Consider the following 27,517-nt stretch of genomic DNA (forward strand, 5'->3'; position numbering starts at 1 on the left):
GGTTATTGCATTTCCTCTGTAATTCTTCATCAGGGCTGCCGCCTGGATCTGTTGCGGGAAAATCAATGTGTTCTGACTCTATAATTTCCCAGGTTGCTTTATTCCAAGTACATAGTGCAGGGAAAGGTGACATCTCCAGCCACGTCTGTGTGGACCAAATATGTGTGTGTGTATGTGTGTGTGTGTATCACTATATATTTATATTTCTATTATACCCGGTCCTCCCTTCCCCTCCCCCCACCCCACCCCATCCCCATCTCCCAGCACTGGATTCATTGGAATTTCACAACCTTTGCATGCTTTTGTGAAAACACTCATTTGTGTTTGCACCAGGCCGCTAATGGCGGACGCCCAGGTCTGCGGAGCTTACCTCTGTTCAGCTCTCGTTATGGCGAGGAATGTGCCGTTAATAATGCATCTATGGAACTCAGCTGTGTGGGAGCCAAGTAATTATCCCACTGTAGCGTTCCGGCTTCAGTGTCATCACAACTGGGGCTTCATTAAAAGTCCTACCAGAGACGGTGTTGTGTGCTGCAGCCTGTATATATATTTTTTCATTTAAATTATCAGCCTTGCTATGGCTCAGAGGTAATTTGACTTTTTGAAACCGCTGAGCCCCTGTGAATTCCCCTCCCCTTCTCCCTCTCGCTGCTCTACCAGCTGATCAGCCCCAGAAGAACAAAAGGTTTATCTGAAGCTATGAAGCATATATTCACCAGCTTCTGGCGTCTAGATAAAAAAAAAATCAAAGTACTCCATTGAACATGTTAATACTGAGCAAAATGCACACAGCCAGACACTAAACCTTTACAGGGATTTGGGCATTTGAAAAGTGATACCCCGATCAGGTCTTGAGCTACGTTTCTTAGCCCGGAGAAGAGCAAGTAGCAAAGGAGGAAGAAAGAATGTTTATAAAGGAATATTAAAAGCAGCCAATGAACTGCGTCAGAGCTGCCCACCTTCCGTCTTAGCCCTTTGTCTGGTTTTGGCTGGGTAGGCAGCCAGAAGCCCGGAGAAAGGCACGTCATAGGGCGGTGGGTTTCCCCCCTTGGCTCTGGACTTTGAGCTGCTGGTGACTGGAGCGGTGAGTGGGAAGAGGGGTTGCCGTGACTCTGTGCCAAAACACAGAATGGGGATGGTGGTTCTTCTCTTTGTCTCTCCTGCGTCTCTGTGACCTCTTCAGCTTTCCACAGCAGAGGGCTGGGGAGAGTCTCAGGAGGGGGCCCTGTCCAAGTGCACTGCTGCTCTGAGCCTCCCCGTCTCGGGGCCTCCTGGAACTCTTGCATTTCCCAGCTACTTCATCTCCCCGGTGGGGAGCAGCCACCAAATATGACTGGCAGGAGCCATCAGGTTCCATGAGTGAATCATCCATCACAGAGCTAGCAGATAGGTGCTTGATTGGCAATGTCTGCCACGGATGGTGAATTGGTGCTTTTCCCGCCCTTGTCTGTCAAATAGACTTACTGAGCTCCCGTACTCTGCTCTGGATCAAGGAAGATATCGGAAAGGTGTAGGATTTGTTTCTGCCCACTAAGAGCTTTCCGTGTATTTGACAGGCAAATGTGGCTACAGAAAACACCTCATATTAAAAACAACGTATGGGGCAGCCCCGGTGGCACAGCGGTTTAGCGCCGCCTGCAGCCCCGTGTGTGATCCTGGAGACCCAGGATCGAGTCCCGTGTTGGGCTCCCAGCGTGGAGCCTGCTTCTCCCTCTCTCTGCCTGTGTCTCTGCCTCTCTCTCTCTCTCCTCTGAATAAATAAATAAATAAAAATATTTTTTAGAAAATAAATAAAAATAAAAACAATTTATGGGGAAGCCCGGGTGGCTCAGCAGTTTAGCGCTGCTTTTAGCCCAGGGCCTGATCCTGGAGACCAGGGATCCAGTCCGGCGTCTGGCTCCCTGCATGGAGCCTGCTTCTCCCTCTGCCTGTGTCTCTGCCTCTCTCTCTCTCTCTCTCTCTCTCTCTCTGTCTCTCATGAATAAATAAAATCTTAAAAAAAAAATTTATGCTTAAATGCTGGAGTATACTTTGTCATCAGGACAGAGGATATGGAGAATGGAGTAGTCCAAAAAGACACCAGGAAGGATATAGCATGTTTGGGGACTGATGAGGCCAGCTTGGGTGGCATTTAACCTGCTCATAAAGAAGGGTATGTAGCACAGTTTATAGCTGGTGCCCAGATGGAGAGAAGGGGAGAAGAATCTAGTTTCCACTTTGCGAGGCCCTCATGGAACCCTAAGGGAGCTCTGTCCTTTGGGGATGGGGTTTAGCCTCTGCATGTATAAGATCAGAGCTGGCTGCCACCCACCTGTGCAAAGGCCCCAGGTGTGCCCAGGGTAGGAAGTGGTGCACTGAGTACAAGTAGAACATGCAGGACCCCCACGACCACCTCTTTGGTTTGCAGAGTTGACCCCAGGCACAGCCTCTTGAATTAATCCCCTCTGCCACAGGGAAGATCCATAGCTCTCAGACTCTGCCCCAGACTCAGCAGAGAGTCTCCCTACGCCTTCCAGTCTTTATGGCCATCTCAATACCAGGCTTTGCATTGAGTATTAGGGATCCCTAACTGAGGCAAACAAAGCCCCCACTCAAAAGCCCCCTTCCCCAGTCTGATGGGAAGGTAGACTTGCTGATGTGCAAGTTCCTAAGTAGTACAGATCGCCCTAAGATCCTAAGTAGTAGATCGCCCAGTTCCTAAGTAGTACAGATCGTTCCTAAGTAGTACAGGGAGTGATCGCCCATCCTGGTTATATGAAGGTAGATACGCGAGGCTAAAGAGTAGTCAGTGGGGGTTTGAAAGTGGAAAGGCATTTGAGCTGGGCCTCTGAAGGATGACTAGGAGTTCATTAGAAGGAAAAGAGAAAGATAATTCTAGATGGTGGACACAACAAAAACTCGGAGGTATTAAAAAGAGCATGATGCTCCTTGAAACTCTTCTTGCTAGGGTCACCAGCAACTCCTGATTTTGGAAGCTGATGGCTTTCAGGGTCTTTCTAGGCCACTGGACCCTGTTGAGCATTCTCTGCACACTTGTCCTCATGCATAACTGACTACCCCCAAATTGGTGGCTGGAAAATGTCTTTACCTTCCTCCATGGTCCAGTGTCAAAGACCCACATCGCAGTCCTCTACCTCGGCGGCTGCTCCTACCACAGCTCCTTCTGTCCATCCCCACAACCCCTTACCTACACAGTTGTAAGACCCCCATTGCTCCCCCGTTGCTTGTAAGCTGGCTCTTCTGGGCAGCCAAGCTCCAGCTCTGGTCTAGGCCTGCAGCGCCTTGGGCACTGTTTGCCAAAGAGGGTGCGTCCTGGAGGCCTTGCTCGTTTGCCAAACTCAAGGCCCGTGGCACTCTAGGCTTTGCTTTTGTTTGGCCAGGGACCATTTCCAGGGCCTGTCATGGTCAGGGTCTCGGAAGCCCTGTGGGGGAGGGGGATTCAGACTTCAAGGAACACAACAGACACTGCATATTGTCCCCCGAGACACACGCACCCCCATACACACACGGATCCGTTTCTGGGGAAATAGGTCTTTGCCTTCTTTTGGGATAGTCGGTTCATGCTTGTGTAAAGGATCTCGTATTCATTTTGGCATCTACACCTCTGCAATGGCCACTTGTCCCCATCGAGCCAGAGGTGCCCGGCCCAGGGATGGTACACCCACCAGGAATGAGGTCGCCCCTCCTCCTGGGCAGCTGGGGCTGGGGTTTCAGAAAACAAAAGTGCCTCACTGCTGTCCTCGCCGGTCAGGACTCAGGGCGAGCAGGGAAACTCAGCCAAAGCACGTTTCAGCATCGGGGAGCAGCTCGGAGGCCCCACGTCCTGGTTCTCCCTGGTCCGGAGCCGGAAAGAAAGAGGCGGAAGAGTGTTTGAATACTGTGCTGTGAAGGGAACAGTCCTGCGGCGAGGCAGTTGTGATATTAGAGCAGGCCTCCTAAGAGATCCCCTGGCTCTGAGCTGTGATCCACACACACCATTCACAGACAGCTGGTCGCCCAGCGTGGGCTGCGCCTGCCGCTCGGAGCTGGCACACTGGCGGGGACCAGGTAATGCTCTAATTTCCCTCGTGCAGATGCGGCCAGGAATATCTTAATTTATTGGTGTGCTGGCATGCAAGAGGGAATGCTGCCGGTGCAGCCTTGCATAACTATTAGCAAAAAATGGAGCTGATAGGGGCTTGACTTTTCCTAAAGTGGGTTTAAAATAATCATCGCCTTTTGTTGTGTTTGGAAGGGCTTGAACAATTCTTAATTATTTAATTATAGATATGCAAGTAATACACTGGGAATGGCCCTGCCATTCCAGGGATACCGAGCAGAGGAAAATGTTTAGTTACCGGAGGAGAGGGGAAAAAAAAAAAAAGGTGGTAATTAAATCGAAGTGTCGTTTGTATCATGCCACGCGACTCCGTCAGCGACGCGGGCGGGAAGAGGTCTGCGGGGCCTCACCTTGGAAATTCTTATGTAATCGGAGGAACTTCAGCAGCATCGCCGCCTTCCTCCGGGCGAGGCCGGCAGAGTCTGCAGAGCCCTTGGTGACCGGCGCGCTCCTGTTGTGCCGCGTTAGGCCCTGGGACGTAGGTGCTGCTGTTCCCATTTCACAGACGAGGAAGTGGAGTCTCGGGGACTTGTGTGCAGCCCCCTCCGCCCGGGGCTCGAAAGCCACAGCTTGTGCTGCTCAGGCACCGCGGCAGCCTGCCTTTGCCGCCTGTCGCCTGTCGCTGGGAGAGGCTGAGCCGCACTCTGCTTCGCGGTGACTTTTCTCTCCAAATAGCCTGGGCCAGCCTCAACAACTTTGGTGACTGTTTGCCTGAATTGTGTGTCTGACTCCATGGCACGCGTCTCGTGATGGACACCTTGTAATTATCCCATATAAGCACTCATTGTATTCATATCATTAATTTTGTTTGGGCTATTACATTTGATAGATACATTAAGCATTATATAGTTCTCTTTATACATGAAATTGAACTGCCTTTGAACAGTCAGCCGGCTAATTGCCCGTAATTTGTGTTGCTAACGAGAAGCAGAATAGTGATATAACATTAGGCTCAACAGTCAGTTAACAAATTTGCCGATTCAGATTGCAAAGCATGCCCTCTGTGGCAGAGGCAGGCTGCACTTCACACGTGAATAGATTTTTAAAAACGCATTCAACTAAAAAACAACAACAACAACAACAAATTCTTCCCCCACCCCCAGCACTCTGCAGCCATGGCTGGCTGTTCCGGGCGATGGGCTGGTAGTGGGTTCGTGAGTCTGAAGGCTGTGAGACGTGGGGGAAACTGGGAGTGGGAGGGAAGGGCCTGGCCGCTACTCGTGTGGAGGCCGAGAGGCCGAGCTGTACTGCCTGTGTCCTGAGGGACCTCCCACCCCATCCCTTGTCGGTGGTCTGGGGGGCACGCGGGGTTCTGGCCTTTTGGATCGTAATCAGACTATTTCTACACTGAGTCTTCCACTTGGGCCCTGTCATCCTGAGGGGTTCCAGGGAGAGGATGGGGTGAGGTTAGAGGATGGGGTGAGGTTATCTCCGAGTCTCGTCCACCAGAGCCAGAAGGTAGTTTGGAAATGGGTGGGTGGGGGAACAATAGCTAGTGTGTCATCCTTCCCTGGAACCACGTCACCCACCTTGAGAAAAGCATGCCAGCGCCCAGACAGGCCTGGGGAAGGGACACACCACTAACCAAATGATAATGGTGGGGTGGGGAGGGCCTGACATGGATGAGACAGATGAGCTCCTTCCTTCTGGAATGCCAGACACCTGAACGCATCTCCCCCAAATTTGTATGTTGAAGCCCCAACCTCCAGGACCTGAGAATGTGACTGTATTTGGAGGCAGGGCCTTTTTTTTTTTTTTAAATAGAGGCAAGTGAGTTAAAATGAGGCCATTAGGATGGGGGCCCTAATTCATCATGACTGGTGTCCTTATAAGAAGAGGAAATTTAGACACACGGAGACCCCAAGTAGGATGCACACACAGAAGAAGGCCCATGTGAGGACAGGGTGAGAGGCAGACTATCTGCCTGTCAGGGAGGGAAGCCTCAGAAGAAACTGATGCTGCTGACACCTTGATCTAAAACTCATGGCTTCCAGAACTGTGAGAAACTAGATTCCTGCGTGTAAGCTGCTCAGTCTGTGGCATTTTGTCATGGCTGGCCCCAAGCTAATACAGCAAATCCCAGCCGTTGCATGGAATGAGGTGGGTCTTGTCGGAAAAGTCTCCGAAAACCAAAGGTGAGCAGCTCTCTGTCAAACTTGAAAGATAGAATTTTAGGACAATGCAAAGGATGCCCCAGGCTGATGTGAGCTAGTGGCCACCCCAAGTTCCTTCTACAGTAGAGGCCCGGTCCTAAAATGGCATTGACAGACTTTGTTCTGTGCGTGCCCTCGGTTGGCTGCTAAGGGACACAGGGGCTGCGGGGGGAGGCGTCTCCTTTGTTATCTGAAATGGGCAGCGAGGCCTCTTGCCCTCTGGCTCCGGCTCCTCTGACCCCGTTTCCCTGGCTGGCGAGGGAGAGGTCTGCCTTCCTCTGCCTTCCTCCGCTGAGCATGATGTGAGTGTTGGTACCTACAAACCGGCATCAAAGAAAGGGACTTTTTGAGCCTGGAAGACAATGCCTGTGGGCATCTGAGTTCATTCCAGTTTATTTCTAGGCCGTGTGTCTGCTCTGTGAACGAGCCAGGTCTGTGACGGACACGGTTCCTTAGCACCTCGGGCTCTAACTTCCTCCTGCCCGCGACTCCGGTTTATAACTTAAGGGAACTCAGTTTTCTTTTAACTTAGAAAACAAAGTAGTGGAGATCATTTGGATTGTTCACTTCTGGGCAGATTGTTGCCGTTTCCAGCATTGCTCTACATGGTGATGGGACAAATGGCCTAAACATGACCAGTATATGTTACTGATTATTCACTGGTGCGGTGTCACACTATGCTTGGTGCTCGGGGTGTAGACTCGGTGCGTTCTCCACTCCTGAGTGCCTTACTCTCTGGGCAGTGGACAGTTGAGCTGGATGATGGTTGTGTGTGTGTGTGTGTGTGTGTGCGCGTGCAATGAATAACAGTGTGTGAGCACTTTTGTAGGTGGCTAATGTATTTGTAAAGAAAATTATGTCATTAGAATAAAATCGAGAGGTGTAAATGTTTCTGTGCCTAAGTATAATTATTTTCAAATACTTTTGAATCCATTGACATTTTGTACAGAATGGAAATGCTGTTGCCATTGTGGCTTTTTCCTCCACTTATGGAGTGATTGGCTAATCACAGCATGTTTTTCTGGTATCAAGTAGCAGCTTTATGTGAAGAACCCGATATGAGTATGCTGTCAGTAGACCTGGCCATGCTGTTGTAGCTATTCTTTCCTCCAAAGAGGGGAACATCCAGGAAATAAGAAAACCTGTCATCTGGCGTAGGCCAGCATGTCCCAAAGACAAGAGTTTGTCACAATCAGGCCAGCAAGGCCCTAAGGGTACTTTTCCTTTGCTGTTGCCTGAGATTATAGCCCCAGGATGGCCTCTGGAGTCCTGTTGTTATACCTCTTGGCTGGCCTTTCTGTTTTTTAGTTAGCCAAGGTTAGAAAGAAGAAGTAAGAGCTTAGTTTTGAGCAGGACACTAAGAGCATTTCCTCTTCAGAGGATTGCTCATTATACAGTAAATTGATAGCTGAATGTTGGCAAGACATTCAATATAGATCTAGATTGAGAAAGTTGTTTGATAAGACTGATAATTAGTGATGGCGATTGGTCTTTGGGATGGCATTCATTTCACTGAATTAATATAGAAATTCAAATGGTGCTACTATGTCTTTTTTATCAACATAAATGGACTTCGCTATTTTTTAAAGATTTCATTTATTTATTTACTTATTTTTTTTTAAGATTTTATTTATTCATGAGAGACAGAGAGAGAGAGAGACAGAGACAGAGAGACAGAGAAAGACAGAGGGAGAAGCAGGCTCCATGCAGGGAGCCCGATGTGGGACTTGATCCTGGGTTTCCAGGATCATGCCCTGAGCTGAAAGCAGGCGCCAAACCACTGAGCCACCCAGGCATCCCTAGATTTTATTTATTTATTTGAGAAAGAGAGACAGCACACAAGCATAAGCAGAGGGAGAGGCAGAGGGAAAAGCAGACTCCCTGCTGAGCAGGGAGCCTGATGTGGGGCTCAATCCCAAGACCCTAGGATCCTGACCTGAGCCGAAGGCAGATGCTTAACTGATTGAGCCACCCAGGTACCCCTGGATTTCATGATTTTTTAAATCAGAAAATCATTCTCTGACATGGAGAAAAGATTCAAATAACATAGAAGACTATACATTCTCCCTTCTTCTGGACTCTGCCTCGACTTTCCCTCACTTTCCGCACTGGAACTCGGATGCCTTGGGTTGCTGGGAGGGCTTCAGAGAGGAGGTGACATTTGGTAATAGGTTTTGGAGAGCGAAGTTGGAATTTGTGTACTGCAAAGCTGCTTTCGTCGAAGGCTGCACTGGGGAGGGAAGTCGTGCAGGATAAGAGGCGAAAAGGAGCCCCAGCAGGTAGAGGAAGGCAATAGATCAGGATCTTGCCGTGTCCCTTCCTGCCTGGAGAGGCCTGTTCAGGTGGGCAAGTCCTGGGTTTGGAAAACAGGCCAGTTACCCGCGTCTGTAGTCGAGTATAGGTGTCAGGCAGGCCCAGGAGGACGTAGGAGCGCGGGGAGTCGGAGTATATAGGAATGCCCAAGTACTGGAGCTGAGAACCCCAGTGTGTCAGCTGACAAAGAAAGCACTGAGAGCGGGGACCAACCTACCCGGAGGGAACCAACCTGCCCGGCTTGCTTCCCCGTTACTGCCCAGGAAATGTTGCTGGGAACCCACGCCCGGTGACATGTCAGCTCCTGACGGAAACCTGGTTTGGCAGGCCCCGTTTTTTAAGCTGAGTGCCTGTCTGCCAGATTGCATTTGGATTGAGTGGCTGGCATTCCTCGAGCCGCGCTTAATAGGATTGAAAGAAAAGAAATGTTACTTTTCATCACACAAGACAACAAAGAGAAACGGGGAAACGAAAATATTATTTCGTTTGAACAAATTACAGGGAGATTCTCTGGGGTGCTTTCAGGGAGTTAGATGAGGAAAAGCACTTAAATATCATTCCATCAAACTAAATTTTTAACTACAATTTTTTACAGATAAAATGTGTTGGGAGGATTCAAAGAAGATTAGAGCTCACCTAAGAAACAGTATTCAAATTTTACCAGCTAATGGAGGCCCAGCAAAAACTGCTAATGCCTAGAACTTCCCTCCAAGGGACAGAGATTTCAGTATTCTTATAAAAACACATTGAGCTGATTTCATTTCCGTGTCTCGGCAGACTTCATTCGTGTAATTTCAGTAAGTGTTATAAATGTTATTTTAAGTATTATAATGATAATCCCTACTGACAATGGAGCTGTGCATCTCAGCTTCCATTCCTAAGGTAATGTTTACCTCGGATAGCACATAATTGTTTGCTTTTTTCACGGTAAACTCTCTGCTCCCAACTGCTTAATCAGCCATGGAAAAGAGAGGAGACTTTAGAAATGTTTAATGTTCTTCTGATTACATTAGAGTAATGGGTAAGCCCACATCGGTGGGGCCAGAGGCACAGACCGCCGCTCTTCCCTCTTGTTTTGTTTTGTTTTGTTTGTGTGTGTTTTGGTTGTGTGCGTGTCTGCTTTTTGTCCACAGATCTTTAGGAGGACTGCTGTGGGCTGTGGCAATCGGGGGAATCATTTATTGTTATAAATCTCACGGCCGGGGTATAAATCTGCCCTTTCTTGGCACGCGTGGCGGCCAGGCCCGGCGTCAGGCCCTCCGCCTGGAGCGTCCTGCGGGCTCCTGTATGCTGGTCACAGCCTGCGTTTGCGCAGCGTCGGCATCCAGGGCGCCCGTGGGCTCTCGGAGTGTGTTCTCCGCCGCCTGCTCGGTGGAAGCAAGATTTCATTACGTTTTATGAAAGTGAAACTTTTCTGCCCTGGAACACAGACCCTCAGGGGCTTTCTCGGGGGCGCGATGCAGCATTTGCCTCTCTGGCTTCTTCGATATCTGACTCCGGATGTGATCAGGAATTAAGACGGAGCAGGAAAGCTTGATAATGCGTTGCAGGTTGGAAGAGTATTTGCTTTTCCTGGTCTTGAGTGTTCAGAGCCCTCCTGTCTTCATCTCTGACTATAGGGGAGTTCTGCTTTTGAGCTGACTGGCAGCCGGGTGTTCTTTAATTCATTCAACAAATGTCCGTACTGAGAGTGCTCTGCTCCAGGCACTGTGCTGGGCGCTGGTGAGTGAATATCTGAGCGAATGTGTTTCTCCGTCGTTCATGTAGCTGATGTCTGGACGGGGAAGCCAAGACGAAACAGGTGGACAAGCCACTGTGTTATTACAGATGGAGAGATGTGTTACTCGTGTGAGGACAGAGGAAAGTGGGGAGGATGCTGGTTAAGCTGAGCTTTAAAGGCTGAGAAGGAGCCAGGCCTGTGACGAGGCTGGGACAGAGCATGTGCATTGAGGCTGGAAATGCCACAGCCGTCTTCTGGGGGCTGAAAGCAGGTGTGTGGGGCTGGGGTGTGGGAAGGAACCAGGACCGTGGCTCCAGTGAAGTGAGAGAGGCTGGGCCGTGTCTGGCCTTGCAGGGTGCGGTCAAGGACTGGGATTTTATTCTCTGCAATAAGAAACCAGTGTGGAGCTTTAGGCCGCCAGGGACATTATCCTATTTGAAGCTTGAAGAAATATTGGCCTGGCTGCCAGGTGGCTGTGACACCATCGGGGAGCAGAGTGGAAGCTCAGAGTCCAGTGGGTAGCCACTTGCTGTTATCCTGGCAAGAGAGGGGGTCCATGGTGGCAGCAGGGGCTGAGGGGCTGACACCCCCTTTAAGTCACATGTCAAAAAGGAGATGTATGTCCCCACTGGCCAAATATGTGCCAGGCAGGAGGAGGTGTTGGGCCTGAATGTCTCTGCGAGTTTCTACAGTGGTCAGCGTCTACCTGTATCCTCCTATGGCAGAGGTCCTCTTGCTTCCCAGGACTAACCCCCTAGGGTGTCTATCTTTTCTCCCCTCAGACTACTTGGAACACTTCATGGCAGCCCCCTGAGGAGGGATGGAGTGAGGCTAGCTGGATTCTCCACCTCCCCGCTGCCACTGCTGCAGCCGCCGCCATGCATTCCATTATTTATTTTCCAGCCTCAGTTTCCCCAGCTCCTCCTGGAAAGGGCATGGAAGCATGCTCAGCATGCCTGACCCTTCCTTCCCCTCCTCCCACACCCACTGACAGCCCTTCCTCCAGCCACCACTCTTCAGATCCCCAAGGTCTGCGGGATAATTGAGCTTGAGCCTTTAGTTAAAGACCAGGGCCAGTAGGTAGCTGATTTCTCCAGTCCTCGGGGTGGACGCTTGACAGGTTTGTATGATGGGGACAGAGGAGCGAAGGGAAAGGAGGTGGAGTGATGGATAATTAAAGCATCCTGAGGGCCCCAGTCTGGTCCAGGTGGCCCAAGAGGGGTCCTCCCCAGTGGGGCCTGGTCAGAGGGCATGTGTGCACCTGGCCGTCTGGAAGGTGGGCAGGCTTTTTGCTGATGCAGGGGTGGGGCTGTGGGTAGGAGGGGACAGGGAGGAACTGCATGGATGGAATATCCCTGATGCCCAGCTTTGGGTTGAATTAACTTCCAAGAAAACATCACTGATCTCTCCTCTTTCCCTTGGAGAGGCAACAACTAGTTGAATCCATCCTTGTGTGTTTGTCTCTGGCTCTCTGCATTCTGGGGAGCCATCAAGGAATCTAAAAAGAAATGTTGCAAAACTCAAGGTGGAACCTGGCAGGTATGCCAGTGAGCAGAGGAAGAGGGGAAAACGGGGTGTGCTTGTTTCTACCCATGCACACGCCTCACTGGAGTCCTAACCAAAACCAAATGAATATTTGAACACCAGAGCATTTTGTTTCAAGCCAGGAGCACACTGCATTGCTGGCAAGACCAGGGAATGACCTGAAAACCTGAATATTTCAGGGAACAAAAGGTCCTTGGGTCTGCTTTCCCGAGAAGGGCCTCCGTCCAGGGTTATTTGAAGGCCACATGGTCCAGGGGGCATGGCAGGCGGCAGGAAGGGTTTCTGCTGCTCCTCCTTTGCTAGGGCTGTGCGCTCTGGGGGTGCGTGCCCTGCTCCCCAGCACCAGACAGCCACATGGCACCACGAGGCCCCAGCCTCCAGCCGTGCGCCAGGCAGAGAAGAGGGAGGAGGAGGGAGAGCCAGCGAGAGGCAGGGGCAGGGGGGCTGGGAGATAGAGAAACAAACTCTATTTTCTGCTCGTCTGTGGCGGGAGGGCTCCTGCGGCCCACAAGCTCGCAGAGTGAAGCAATTTCAGACAGGGATGAGTGTCTGTTTTTCCCTGGAGCGGAGACTAAAAACCCCGAAAGCCCTTGGTTTCTCTGCCCTTAATATCCTGTTCTGAAAAGTGCAGTTGTAAGAAGTGAAAGAAATGAGGATCCGTAACAAGTGGAAGGAGGCCCTTCCCCAGCTGGAAGCCGCGGGATGGGGGAGCCTCTGTGGGGCTGACCGAGGAGGGCGGAGCGGGGCTGCCCCTGGGATGGAAGAGCTCATTGCCCAAGGGGTCCCGAGCAGGGGGCCGTGTTAGGACAAAGATTCAGACTCTGTCCTGTCTCTGGGGGTGTTTGCTGGGACTAGTGCCTCCTGGATGGCCTTGAAGGCCACTTGCCTGCCTGCCTGGAGAGGCGAGGATTTTGGGATACTATTACTCTGTTCTGCACTTCCTGCCTTCCCAAAGCTCCCTGAGCTGTGGCCTTGCCTCCAAATGCAGGCGTTGGCCCCCTCTCCCCTCCTGCTCTCTGCCCCCCAGCGGTGTGTGTGTGCCTGGCAGGTGCCCAGGCCAAGCAGGGACAGATCTTTACTGTGAAGTGAGCGCAGACTTTCAGAACCAGCCTTGGGCCAGGGCAGCTGGGGGCTGGGTCTCTGGGCACCAGAGGTGTCGTTGTACCATAGAGGGGCCTCTGGCACCTGCATGGTGGAGGGAAAATGCAGTGGCAGGGGGATGGCAGGGCACAAGGGGAGCCCCCTCCCCAAGCAAGGAGGGCCAGGGGCTGCTGGGGAGCCACAGACAAGGCTTTCTGCTGGGCCCGCCAGGTACTTTTGGGGTCTTGGCTCCCCTGCGCTGACTCGCTGCCAGTTCTGGTGCACTGGACCGGCCTGCCAATACCTCTCCAATATTTCCAATACTGTCCATACCCCACTTCGCTCTCGACATGTGATGTCTCACGTGGGGTACCAGCCCTCCCTCTCTCTGTGTGTGTGGGAGATGTGGCCCCCGCGGGCCTCCCCAGGGTCCTGGCCTCAGGAGAATGGAGTGGTCGAGCATGTGGACTCCGGGCTAGCATCGCTCCCCATGAGCTGGGGACTACGAGCAGCTCCCGGATCCTCTGTGTCCATTTGATCCTCAATGAAACGGTGGTGATGGTGGGACCCTCCCCTTTAGGTGGTCGTGAGTGTCAAATGGGCTTAGAACAACGTTGGCACAGAGGAGTAATGAACGGGGAAAGGTATGATATTATTATCACTGTGGTTATGGTTTTTCTTCTACAAATCTTCCCCGTTCCTGGAGACAGCTCATGGTACCCCTCTTCCCAGCTGGCCTGTGCCCGGGTCTCTCACTGTCTGCCCTGAGTGCTTTGACACACCTCATCACTATGGCCTTGTCGTCTGTCCTCTGTCTTTATTGACACTGTGACACCGTGTGCATTCAGCACACCTTCTTGGCTAAGTTATGAATTCTCTGAGCGGAGGGTCTTGTCTGTCTCCTCATCTGTGCCAGCCCCCACGTCCCACCCCTGCTCTGGACTTACAAAATGCTTAGTAAGTATTTACTTAATTGAATGGTATGAAACTATATTGGAAAATGAGGGTAAGGCCTTTTACTTCAATAAAGAAAATAGAAAATGAAATGTGTAAATATACTGCATCTGCTCTGTTTGACCCTGTGAATCAAGTCACCTGCTGCTGTTATGTTCATGTCGTGGCTGCAGGTATCAGGCTCAGAGAAGAAAGCCTGACTTGCTCGAGGCTACATGGCTGGAAAGGCAGAGGTAGGACTTGAATTCAAGACTCTTGACTCCTCTAGAGCAGGCCTGTGGCCAGTAAGATGTGTGGTCTCTGGGCATCCTCAAACAGGATGGATTTTCTGATGGGTTGGGCCATGCCCAGGCCCCTTTCTTCCAAACCTTGGTGGGCTAATGAGTCCCCACGTCTAGGACACAGTGCCTGCCCCCAGCCGGTGTACGGGGGTGGCATGAAGACCTGCTTTTTTATTGGTGGTAAATTTAGTTGCATTTGGGCTGATCTCAAAGAGACTTGGATTCCCCAGAGCTCGGGGTGACGACGGTGCCCAGCCCAGCTCAGCTTCTGCTCTTGCCTCTGTGTCCCCATTGTCCCACCATGAGCCCATGAGGAACCATGGGCTGCCATACATGGGAACACTCTTTCCTGTCCACTTGTCATGTGCCTGGGGACAGGTACCACGTCCTGTTGCGTATTCCCACAGTGCCTGTGTTAATACATAGTAGGTGCTTAGTGGAGGCAGCAGGGAATTTGATGAGGGCCAAAGGGATTTGCTCAGTCTTGGTGATTTCCTCCAAACAGCAAAGGCAACTTCTTGTTGCATGGCTGGGCATGGAGTTTGAGAAGCCAAATGAACAGGTAGGCTGGGAATATAGGCGTCTGAATAGTCTTCCTTCCTATCCCTCTATTTGGGCTGCGGGTGAGCACGCCAGGGGAGAACCAGGGCCTCCAGCCAGAGACTGAGCTGCAGGAGTCACACATGGTCTCTCTGATCTAAGTATACTGGGGGGGCTGGCCATGCCTTCTAGAGCCTTGCCCCTCAAAGTTGTGGTCCAGTGACCTGACAGTTATCCCCATCCCTGGGAGTGCACTAGAAATAACGGACTACCAGGTCTCACCCCAGTCCTGCTGACCCAGAATCTGCATTTTATTTTATTTTGTAAAAATATTTTATTTATTTATGAGAGAGAGAGAGAGAGAGAGCGTGAGCATGAGTAAGTGCTCCAGCTGGGAGCGCTAGGGGTGGCAGAGGGAAAGTGGCAAGCAGACCTGCCTGGTGTGTGACCCAGACACGAGGCTCAATCCCATGACCCTGAGATCATGACCTGAGCCGAAACCGTGGGTCGGACACTTAACCACACTGAGCCACCCAGGCACCCCCAGGATCTGCATTTTTTTAAAAAGATTTTGTTTATTTATTCATGAGATACATAGAGAGAGGGAGAGAGAGGCAGAGACCCAGGCAGAGGGAGAAGCAGGCCTCATGCAGGGAGCCCAACATGGGACTCGACCCCGGGTCTCCAGGATCACACTCTGGGCCGAAGGCAGGCGCTAAACGCTGAGCCACCCAGGGATCCCCTGGGATCTGCATTTTAAAAAGAGCCCCAGGGGATTCACATACTTGTTGAAGTTTGAGAAGCAGTAGCCTAAAGGACCATTTCCTCCGGGGGGGCCAACACCAAGGAAGGTGGGCCAGTGCCCTTGCTAAAAACACACCCACCCGTCTGCCTGTCTCAGCTCCCCCCGTAGGTAACACTTGGGGGGTGTAGCCTGCTTGGCTTCAGTTTCCTCCCGGGTGAAGCGGGATCTTGGAAACAGTCGGGCCTTTCTCCTTGGGCTGCCGAATGAGGATTAGATGTAATAACATAGAACATATGTTCCGTACTTAGCGCACGGCCCAGGCAGAGCGAGCCCCGGATAAATGCGATGTTAGCTCGCTCTAAGAACGGAAGAGTGAAGGGGGCTTCGGTGAGTGGGAGGGAAAAACACTGTGATTTGTGCAGCTAGTTTTGCACGAGGCTTGTTTAGTGGAGCTTAACTCAGGAGCTAAATACCAGCTAGGACTCCCTGTAGAATTATTACATGGAGTAGTAGGGGAAGGGGGAGCCAGAGTTAATGCTTGTGATAGCAATTTTTTTTTAAATTAGGAAAAAAAACGTGTTAAAAGCAAGTAAAACCCCTGGTGATCGCAAATGAATTGCCTAAGTTCTCTTAGCAGATCCACTTTCCGGAGCGATGACGGGGCTTGCGGGAACGAATGGCTTCTGCTTTTGCGAGGAGGGGGCAGTGAGGCCCCTGCGGTGACTCCTGGCTCTGGCTCGGTCCGGCCGCTCCTCGCGGGGAAGCCACGGCCACGGAGGGTGAAGGAGGCGCTCCGTGGGCAGGGCCGGGCATCTGGGCCTCCTGGCAGCTTAAATGCCTCCGATTAGCAAGTCGGGCGGGAAGAGGTGCTAAAAAGAATCCTTCCCGCCTCCTCCGCTGGCATGTTTTGAAGGGAGTTCAGTTATGAGACTATTAAAATGTTATTTTGATAATTAAGCCCACAGCTGTTCCGAGGGCGGCAGGGGCAGGCGGCGCGCAGGCGGCAGAAGGCACAGTGCTCTCGCAGGCTCCGGGAGGAAGCAAGCGGGCGGGGGCGCACGGCGGGGAGGGTGGACACAGGGCCGTGGAGCGGAGCTGGTTGCGGGGTGTGAAGGTCCCCTCTAGCCAGGTCTGGGGTTGCCCCTGCCTGCCCGCAGGGTTCAGCGGCTCCAGGAGGCCCCCTCTCTGGGACGGCGTGAGCTGCCCCCGACTAAGGGGACACTTGCAGGTGTGGGCACAAACTGTCAGAGCAGTGGCTGACCGGGATGCCCGATGTCAGCGGTTCTCAAAGTGGGGTCCCAGGACCAGCAGCATCTTCATCTCCTAGGAATTGTTTAGAGGTGCAAATGCTTGGTCCCACCTGACCTACTGAATCGGAACCTCTGGGGGTGAGGACCAGCAGGCAGTCCCTGTTCTCACAGATCCTCTAGCTGATTCTGATTCTTGCTAAATTATAGAACCACCATCCTTACAGGTCACCTGGCAAATGAACCCTTAGACTTGGGGAAAGCTTGGCTAGGAAGGTGTGGGTGAGGGTGTGGGAATGGACAGCACAGAGACATCCCTGATCTAGTCCTGTTCCTTCATTGTGCTGGATGGCAAAGAGAAGCCCAGAGAGGGGAGGTGGCTTATCTATGGCCACACAGCAAATTAGAGCAAGACTAGAATTAGTAATCAGCCAGCTCTCTTGATTGCAGACCTTTCCGTGAGATGGTCTGTTTGAATATTAAGGGCAAGGCTGGGAGAAGAGGTTTCAGTTGGAAGTGATGAGGTAAGCCAAGGAGAAGGCCAAGAGTATCAATCCAGAATATGTTTACCTACCTGGAGGCTGCCAGCGTTCTCTAGTCATGTTCTGCTGGGAGTTATTGCCAACACATGCATCCATCCATCCACCCACCCACCCACCTACCCACCTATTCACTCAAGTACATATCTACTCATCCACTCACCCAGCCATCCAGCCATCCACCCACCCACCTACTCATTTATCCATCCACTCATCCATCCATCCACCATCCATCCACTTACCCACCCACCCAACCATCCATCCATCCATGTATCCATTCATCCATCCCTCCATTCCTCCAGCCTTGTATCCTTCTATTGCTCACTCCCACCTTCCATCAGTCCTCTCATCCTTACTCCTCCTTCTGTCCACATCATTGTGCATCCCTCCAAATATTCAAATGGCTGTTATTCACCATCTGCTTATCCCCCCACCAACCCATGCATCCATCTATCTATTTCTTCACTCATTTTCCTATCCACACGTTAAACAAACCTTCCCCCTCTCCCTCCCACCCCTACAAAGAGCCTACTATGCACCAGGCATTTTTATATCCTTCTCAACAGATGGGAGCTTAAGCTACCCAGGTCACATGAGCTGGCCATCTTCTGTAAGACACTGTTGAGATAGGACCATGCCTGGGCTCTGGCCTGCCCACAGCTCTGCCGAGGCCCTCCTGCCTCACCCCCCAGCACCAAGCGTTCTCCCCAAATGTGCATGCAGCCACACTTTCATCCCTATTCCTCTGAGCTGTAGTAGTGGCCTGTGCCCTGGCCACCCCTCAACAGCCTCCCCCAACTCAGGTGCCGTAATTCACATTCTGGAAGTGTGTAGGGCTTGATCATGCCATTTCACTACTTAGACTTGATTGGCTCCTCATTGGCTACAGGACAAAGCCTATAATTTTGTTCTGCCATCTGATGAGTCCAGGCTCGTTCCCAGCCTTCTTATCAACCTTAGGACCCTGTGGTTTCCAACCGAAGCTTCAGCCTAAGTAGGTGATTTGCTGTTCTCAGATGTTCTTGCACATTCTTTGCACATGTGGTCCTCCTGTGTAAAATGCCTTCACTCTATACGCCCTGCTCTTCCTGTTGAAATCCTGCTCTGTGGGTCTATTTCAGTGCCTGCAACCTTACCCATGACCTCCGCTTTTGTCTCCAGCTGGGCTGGATGTCCCTCTGCAGAACGCTGTGACATCTCTGGTTCCACATTATCATGCGTCTGGCTCTCATTTGCAAGGCTCACGCTCACATTGCAGGCAGCAGCAGGTCTGTGGCAGCTCCAGCATAGCTCACTGCATAGCTCTTGACACGCAGTAGGTGCTGCTTTTAAGTGGGCAACTTTTGGCTTAGTTACATGTCTAACATGCATGCTCTAGGTGAGTGCCCTAGAAAGTCCTATTGGGCTCTGGGCTTACACACTGTTGTCTCCTCCCTGGAACGCACGGGACCTGGCACATAGTAGGTGCTTAATGAATACTTTTTGGATGAAGAGTGAACAAAAGATTCACCCTCCCCTTTAATGTTGATTATAATTTCAAACTAAATAGTGACCAAATAAAACAGGAATAATATTACCAACTCAAAAGTCAACTTTCCCCACGAGGTGCTAGTCACCTAGGATTACAAGTGCCTGCTATCTTCTATACTCTTGGAGTAACCTGTGGATGCTTAATGGGCAGGGGCTGGGTCTTCCTCACTGCTGAAGCCCCAGTGCTCACTGTATAACCTGGCATCCTTCCTGCTTTTCCAGAACCTACTCTGTTCCCCTCACCCTTAGCTAACCTGTTGGGCTCAAAGTGCCTTTCTGAGTGTGTCTCTCTCATTGAGAGCCCTCACTGGCTCCCCATCACCCTCAGGGAGAGGCCGTCTACAAGGTCCCTCCGCCCTGCTCTAACCCCCCCCCCCCCCCGCCCCGTCTGTCTCCAGCATTTGCCCCTCACCTTCCACATTCCAGCCATGCCAGCCTCTCTTCCAGGCACATGCCTTGGGGCATGCTCCTCCATCTGCCCCAGGCACCCGTCCCCCATGTGGGCATTTGCCTTCACTGTCCTGACTCGGTGGGCTCCATGCCCTTTCTGTGCCGTGTTACGCCCCCTGCCTCACTAAGGTTGTGCCCAGGTGTGAACATCTTCCTTCCCCGGCTGGACCATGAGCTCCAAGTGCGCGGGCCTCATGCAGGCCTGGGGTTCTGCACCTGGCAGGTTTCTTTCTGATTCATGTTTTTTGAATGAATGAATAAATAAAAAAATACAGGGCAGGTACTTAGTAAATTGTATTGAATGAATACACGAATGATGTAGTAGGTGCCTAGCAAAGATTTGCTGAATAAATAAAAAATAAGTGAATAGGGAAGGATGTTCAGGGCTTTCTTAGAAAAACTCTGGCCAGTTAGGCCCCCTTCAGACCAGGGAGGATGTCTGTCCATCCATCCTCTTAGCCCCCTGTGCTCACTCCATCGGCTGCAGGAGACTCTGCTCTGCCAGATGTCCCTCCCCCGTGCCTGCCTCTCACCAGCCCTTGCCACCCAGCCCTGAGTGAGTGAGGGTGGAGACAGTGGCCCTGGAAGCTGCCATTTGACACAGCTGTGCCGGGGTCAGGCATGGGCGCTGGGGTCGGGTGGCCTTTAGGTGAGGAGCAGGATGGAGCCTGCCCTGGCCCATGGCCCCTGGTGTCACAACTGTCTACGTACCCGTATAATTCTTTCAACTCTGCCTCCATCCGGTCCAGCCCTGATCTGAAACCATCTTCCAGAACATCTGTTTTCCTCCTCAATCAATACGCTCCCCAAAGAGGGCCAACTTGCAAAATATTATATATAACATCAAACATGCTATCTGAATTCAATTAAGTGATTTGGTTGGGGAAGAGTTTGTGGTAATTAAACATACTGTTTTGGGGCAAATTGTAGCAAACTCTTTCATTCTTCATTAATAGGCACCTCTCTTGACTCCCTATGAGCTGAGAGACAGTAGGGGGTTGGGGGGAGGAAGAAGGAAGGAGAGAGGGTGGAAATAGCTGAAAAACCTCCACTCAGCATGATTTACTGCCACCATTACAGGCTTGGATTCCCAGCTCTCTCATGCTATGTGACCGCAGTGGAATCACTTAACCTCTCTGGGCCTCAGCCATCTGATCTGTAAAATGGGAATAAGAATACTCATCTCACAGGGCTGCTGTGTAGATGAAGTGAGAACAGCGGTGAAAACACACAGTTCCCAGCACACAGTGCCCTTCGTGAAAGGGTCCTCGTGGCACAGAGGTACATTGAGGCTGGGTGATTTATGTCCCATTGGTCAGGGCCAGATCAGATCAGAAGTCCTTTTTCCACCCAGGCAGGGCCTGAAATGCATCTCAGAGTGTTCTTTCTTCCTAGCATATTTGTCAGATTCTGGAGCAGGGATGAGGAGCCTCCTACCTTATTTTACCTTATTATCCATAATCCATAGCTCAGGGCAGCTCTGGAAGAGGGGAGGGCCGGCGTGTATAGACTCTAGCTTCGGATCCTGGCTTGCCCCTCTGCTCTGGTTCCCTTGGGCAGTTGCTGAAGCTCTTGCTACACAGATTTTTGTTCTGTAAAATGGGGATGATGATAAGGGTGTTTTCCGATCTCCTAGTGTTAAATGAGTTTCAGAAATGGCAAGCTCCTCAACAGTGCCTGGCACAGAGTAAGCTCCCAATACATGTTGGTTTTTTTTCTTCATTTATTTGCATTTTCAATTCAGGATTGTGGCCCATGGAAGCTGCTAGGTATTTTCTGTGGGCACTTGACGCTGTGGGCTGGGGAATCTTCACAGCCAGCATCACCATGGTAGCAGGTGCCACTTATCAGGCACCTACTGTGTGTCACCAGAGACCCATAGGAGGTGCTCCACATCCAGGTTTTAGGATTTGTCAACAAGCTTGCTGTTACTTTCATCTTCTGGTGAAGACACAGGCTCATAAAGTCACCTCGCAGAAGCCATCTGCACAGCTTGAAAGGTGGAGGGCTGAGATTTGTACCCAAAGACTGTGGGATTCCAAAGCAACAGTCTTTCTACTTGCCACCACCCAGGGAGACACACCTTTTGAACCTGACCCTCGTTGGGCATATGCTCTGTGTAGACCATTTCCTATCTGTGGTCTCACTAGATTATCCACAAGTCTTGGAGTGTCTCTGTGGTGACTCCCAATGGAACAGTCTGACCCTTAGCAACTCCCTTTTCCTGGGCATCCAGAAAAGGCTTATTCTGGACAAACTCACTCCCTGAAAGATGGGAAGCTGGTTAGGGGGTTGTTGTCACATATGCAGAAAACATGGTGGCCTGATGGGGGCTGCTGGCAGTGTAGGTGGAAAGCAGTGGGCAAATTCTGGAGAACTCATGATTAAACACCTGCAGTATATACAGTAGGTGCCTGAGGAGGGGGCGGCGTCTTTGGGAGAATAGTATTCTGGGAAGATTTCCTAGTAGGGGCTGCTGGGGCTTGATTTGACTGCCTGAGAGAACCTGGGTCCTTTCAGACAGTGGGGACACAGAAAACAAGGGTTTGGGAATGGGAAGCCCTGTAGACCAGCTGTGGAAACTCTAGGAGGCTGTGATGAGGCTGTGCCTTAAAGGAGTGTGTGTTTTGGGATTATGGCCCATAGTGGCTCAAGCAGAATGACATTCAACACCAGATATTCCACAAAGTTGGGTGGGCTGTGGATATTAGTGCTCAGGAGCGGCTGCCAGAAACTGGAGTGGGGGTGGGAGGTGATTGGGACCCTCGCTGGACCCAAAGCACTGGCCTGAGCAGGGAACGTTCTTCATTCATTCATGTACTTGTTCAGACCATCATCTCTCCCTGGGAGGAACCTAGATTTAGGAGGGACTCAGCTGTCAGAACTTTTTGAGTTGCAAGAGCTCAGACTCTGCCTCAAGCTGGCTTAGGGAACGGGTTCACTGGGTCTGAAATGGAAGTTCTCAAGGCCCAGGTGGGCATACCATTAAGGACACGGCCTCCCCTAAGGAAAATGTGTCCTCTGGGCTCACATCCTGTTAACTCAACAGCCTCAGGTGCAAGAGTCTTTTTTTATTTTTTATTTATTTATTTGACAGAGAGAGAGAGAGAGAGAGAGAGAGAGCAAACAGGGAGTGGCAGGTAGGGGGAGAGGGAGAAATAGTCTCCCCAGTGAGCAGGGAGCCCAACATGGGACTCAATTCTAGGGCCCTGGGCAGATGCTTCACCAACTGAGCCACCCAGGTGCCCTGGGGCAAGTCTTTTATTTTTTATTTATTTGAAAGAAAGAGAGAGAGTGCATGAGCACCAAAAACGGGAATGGCAGAGGGAAAGGGAGAAGCAGGTTCCCTGCTGAGCAGGGAGCCGGATGCGGGGCTTGAGCCCAGGACCCTGAGATCATGACCTGAGCTGAAGGCAGATGCTTCACCGACTGAGCCACCCGGGTGCCCTGGGGCAAGAGTCTTTCATGCCCAATCTGAAGATGGGCTCTGAGTGGCCAGGTCTGCGTCATGTGTCCACCTGAGGCAAGGCGGGGAGTGGCCTCAGCCTCTTGTAGGAGTTCCCCAAAGGGCAGCTGGGTGGTTGTTCCCCGAAGAAGAGAGAAGAGATGCCCGCAGGAGTAAAACCCAAGTCTCCCTGCCGCGACCCCCCCACACCCCCCAGCAGGAGTAAAGGCAGAAGCTGGCCGCCCACAGAGAGGTGGGTCCACAGGGAGAGGAATTCTTCTCAGCCAAGAGATGATGAATTGTGGTGGAGGCTGGAATGGGCAGAGGGCCCTCGTCCTCTCCAGTTTCCTGACCTCTCCTGCACTGGATTTTCTCACACCTGGACTGGATGTTTGCTCTTTGCATCCTCCCCAGCTGTCCCTGCTGAGAACATTCCAGGATGGGAAGGGGGCCTTTTGCTTCAGGCCACCTGTGATCTGATTCCTGTTTGGCCACCACAAATGATGATTGAGATGGCGGGTCTCGCTTTTCCTTTTGAACCCTCCCGGCACCTGTCTGGCCTGCCTCTGTCTGGGGAGTGTGTGGTGTTTTCTGGGCAGAAACCCAAAGCTCACCCTCGTTTCTGCTTTGTGGCGCCAATTGTCGGCATCATGGGGGATCGCTCTGGGAGCTTTGTACCTCCTTTTTGTCCCAAGAGGAAGACAGGCTGGTTTGGGAAATGAAAGGCTCGGTGAATGCCGTCTAGGTCACATCAAAGCTGGCTCAGACCAGGTGAGCTAGCTGGTCACAGCTGCCCGGGTGCAGGAAGTCTGGGTTGTCGGGGGTCTGGACCCTGGTCCCAGCTCGGCTTTGACTGGCTGCGAGAGCTCGGCCAGGTTCCCTGCCTCTCTGTGCCTTGGTTTCTCCGTTTTTCACACAGGAACATGAATCCCTTCCAGAGGGTCAAGGTGTACACGTAGTGGTGTCATCAGCTTTGGCCTTGTTCCGTCCTGTCTCTGGAGCCTTCGAAACAGCCCACAGTGTTTCCCAGGGAGCCAATTCTGTCTCTGCCCTTTCCTGTCCCCTTGTTGGGGTAGCGGTGCTTTGGAACACGAGGCCCTCCTTTTTAGGATGAGCACCTCTCTGCTGGGAGAATCTGCTGTGAGATCTGTAGGCGGGCTGCCCCCCAGTGCCCCCCATGCCCCCCGGTCCTCCCCTTGCCCTCCCAGCCTTCGGAGGTGATGCTGGTGCCCGCTGCCACGTCCCCATGCTGGCCGACGAGCCATTAGCCTCACTTCTCACTGGCTGCACATCAGCACAGTAATCATTTTCAGATTTACAAGCATTAAATATTTTAATTTAATGCCTTGGCTCTCTTGTAATTCATGCACTTAATTATATGATAATTACTCAAATGAAAGAGATACAGCTGCTGCTGGATCAATGCTGAGGGAAGACTGGGTGTTGAGTTGGACTGTTTTTTTGGGGAGGTGTCCCCCGCTTCTTTGCTCTGGGCTGCGTAGCCCCTCCTCCCCGAAGTGGTGCTGAGACCGGGAACCTGCACCCATGTGAGCAGGGGCAGGGTGTGGGGCCTGCCCTGGCTGGTGACCCCAACTCCGGTGGGTGCTGCTCCACAGACAGAAATCAAATGGCCGATGGCAGGGAGGGAGGACTCTGAGGCCCTCCTTGGGTGGTAGAGGGAAAGTCCCTTCTCTGGGCCCGCTCTGGGGGCACAGGAGGCTGGGCATGCTGTCTGGGCCCCCGTGGCAGGTAGAGACACTAGGGAGCCTGTCTCCCCCTTAGTGATGGATGTCTGTGGGCGGTGAGGGGAAAGACTTCTCTGAGCATCTGCACTGAACATGGAGAGAGGCCTGGGCCTCCTCCCACTGACCACCAGGGGGTTTGCAAGGACTGATTAGGGAGGGATGGGCGCATGGCACATTCTGGTTCCTGTCTCTCCTCCCCGCCCCCTCTTCCTTTGCCTTCTCTCTCTCTCCTTCCATCCTTTTCCTTTCCCTTTTATTTTGGTATTTTTCTCCTTTTTCTCTCTTTCCCCATTGACATCTAAACTTGTGTGTAATGCCTGAGGGTACTGGTTATTCTGTAAGAACTGGAACCGTTCATATCTGGCAGGGATTTCAGCTCCTCCCTCCCACCATGCTGGCGGAGCCCCATCGGGTCTGATGCTGCGGAGCTGGTCCACTGGAGGCCCCTTACAGTTGATGGCACCAGCCGATGTGCGAGGCAGGTGGCATTGCCTTGGGCCCAGCCCTCCTCGGGTCTGGGGATGGCAGCCCTCGGGAGGTCCTCTGCAGACCTGAGCCTGCTCCCCTGGGGAGGAAGGCACTTCTTGTCTCAAGAATCAAAGTGAAGCTCTGGTTAGGGGGGTCCTGGGGCCAAGCCCTGGATACAGGAGTACATGCTATTGTGAAGTAGTTGAGTCAGAGGGTAGAACTGGCAAGCCGATAACCAGTATAGGCTTCTGGAAGTTTCTGGGTTTTGAGGGGAGGGGCACCAGGCACAGGGAAAGGCCTTGGCCACTCCTGGCCTGCACATTTCCTAGGCATGGGCAGAAACCCACGTTTGCACTGAGAAGGGTTAGAAACGGTTTGCCCCGTATGCACACAATTTTCAGCTAGCTTACAGCAGCTGCGGCGCCGTGCTGATAGATTAAAAGCAGCAACCAGCCCCAGAATGAAGTGTATTAGAACTCCTGCTGGGTCGAGCTGGGGAGAGGCCCACACAGCTGTCATCTAGGCCAAGTTTCCAACTGAAACCTCAAGAACAGGATGGAACTCTGAGAAAAGTTAGCTTTCTAAATGAGGTGGCCGGCTGTTAATCGGGAGGGGGGTGCAGAGGGACTGGGGGAGGCTGGGGATGTAGGAGATGAGGAGGAGGGGATTGGTTGGTGCTGTCCCTCCTGGTCCCGGAACTTTGTACCCAACTGGGGCCTCCAGGGCCCCGAACAAAGAGGCTGCTGTGGCGTGGGCCCCGTGGCAGCCGTGGTGTCCTGGCCTCTCCCTGTGCCTTGCTCCAGACCGCTGGCCTGGATGCTGGGAGAATAGGAAAGACATCTAGGTGTTTCCACATGTCCAAAGGGCCCTGAGAGCTCAGGGCTTCCTGGCTAAAATAACAGGGCGGCTCTTGGATTTGGGGGGCTGCACAGGTCTACCTGTGCCCAGGAAAATGAGCTCCCACCATCACTTGCCACCAGCTGACCTTAATTTCACCTGGGCTGCCATACAGAAGCCCAGGCTCTTCGACTTCAATCTTGAGTTTTTAAGGGATGTCGTGTCCTCTCATGATGAGAAAGGCTCTTGGCGGGGGTCTGGCTTTGTGGCCAATGAGTCTGACTAGAGATGGGGGGAGGGGTACTTGCCATTGTCACAGATGCCACCTGAGAGCCCATCTAGACCACCCCATGCTTAGAAAAATCAACAATGCCAAGGGAGAGATCTGGGCATGGTTTTTTTTTTTTTGGGGGGGGGGGTGGTATGTCTTTTTTTTTTTTTTCCAAAAAACAGAATGCTTCCCACTAGAAGGAAGGGCAGTGGGAAGATGAGTCTTTACTGGGGGGCAAGGGAAGGGCTAAATTCAACTAAATTGTTACCATTATTAGGATTATAAATAGTGCAGCATATGCCCATAATTCAGTTGCAATTGTGTCTGTGGATATCACAGTGAATTCTTTTCACGGACATGTACTGTGCTCTTGTTCAGGCAGGCCATGAACCCTGTGTGTGGGAGCTTGTGTGATTTTCAGGTGCACTTGATGTTTGAGGATGCACAGACCCAGGCAAAGAGCCTGCTGATAAATTCTCTTGGTGTCACGTATCTACCGGGATGCTCTTATATCAGGAAGTGGTCTGCTTTCCAAAGCCCCTGCACATGCCCTCTGCCCATTAGATGGCGGGAAATGATATCAGCGTGTGGGTGGCATGACTTGAGGTTCCCGAGCAGATGTGGAGAAGGTGGCCTCTTTCCTGATGTGAGGTGAGATTTTAGGGGTTTTAGTGTTTGCTTGGATTCCTGAGCTGGCCCTGCTGGTGGGATGAGTGGATGCTGGTGACAGGCTGGGGTGAGGCAGGGGTACAGACCGGTGCTATTGGCTTAAGCCACCCTGGCCCAAGGACGTGGGTGAGAGCAGTTCAGACAGGTGGAAGCAGCCAAGGACACAACTCTGGGGGGCAGATCATAGGCCTATGTTTGTGTCCCAGCTCTGTCTCTGGTGGCCTCCATGACCTTGGGCAGGCTGTTTGACCTCCCTGTGGCCCTGTTTCCTCTTCTATAAAATGAGGATAATGATAGCAACTGTCTCATAGGGCTGTGGCGAAGATGAAAAGAAGTAGCATGTAAACTGTTTGCAACTTTATTTGGGCATTGTAAGAACCCAATGAATGTGAGCAGTTTGGTCAAATTCCTCTTTAAGCTAGATCAGTTTGACACGAAATTTAGAACCTCAGTGTATCTAGAATCCATTCACAAGCTTTTTCCACAAATGCCCAGCTTTCCTTGCATGCCTGCCATGATGGGGAACTCACTCAAGACCGCCATTACAATTATAGATAGATTGCTTGGACCTAGTTTCCAAACTCTGTACTTTTTTTGGGCAGTTCTCGCCTGATCCAAAGACTTCCCTAACTTTCTCTTCACTGTAGATGCCCAAGAAGAGTTAATAGTTGTCACCCATTGGGTGCTTTCTAGGGGCCAGGTCCTCTGCCAAGTACTGTCCTTACATTATCTCATTCATCTACCCAAGTCCTAAGGGGAAGGTATTATTTCACCTCCATTTTATCGATGAACAAACAGACAGAGAGTCGACTTGTTTAAGGGTCACATGGATCCAGGTGGGCTGGCCGGGACTGAGATCAGGTCTGTCTGATGTCAAAACCCTTGT

At 51.8% G+C, this 27,517-nt stretch overlaps 1 protein-coding gene across 8 annotated transcripts in view; it reads left to right on the forward strand.

Moving 5' to 3' along the window:
• The window catches only part of ZNF423 (zinc finger protein 423), a 344,022-nt gene that overhangs the window by 248,098 nt on the left and 68,407 nt on the right, over nt 1-27,517 (forward strand). The window contains exon 7 of one of the 8 annotated variants that reach the window (XM_049104673.1): nt 9,161-9,285. The exons of the other annotated variants lie outside the window; for them this stretch is intronic. Coding sequence (XP_048960630.1) covers nt 9,161-9,264 — 104 coding nt within the window. The 3' untranslated portion in view covers nt 9,265-9,285. Of the gene's footprint in view, nt 1-9,160; nt 9,286-27,517 lie in introns of those variants that run through there. 8 annotated transcript variants of the gene reach the window in all.

The sequence above is a fragment of the Canis lupus genome, chromosome 2 (genome assembly GCF_003254725.2).
Source record: "Canis lupus dingo isolate Sandy chromosome 2, ASM325472v2, whole genome shotgun sequence".
Taxonomy (NCBI): domain Eukaryota; kingdom Metazoa; phylum Chordata; class Mammalia; order Carnivora; family Canidae; genus Canis; species Canis lupus.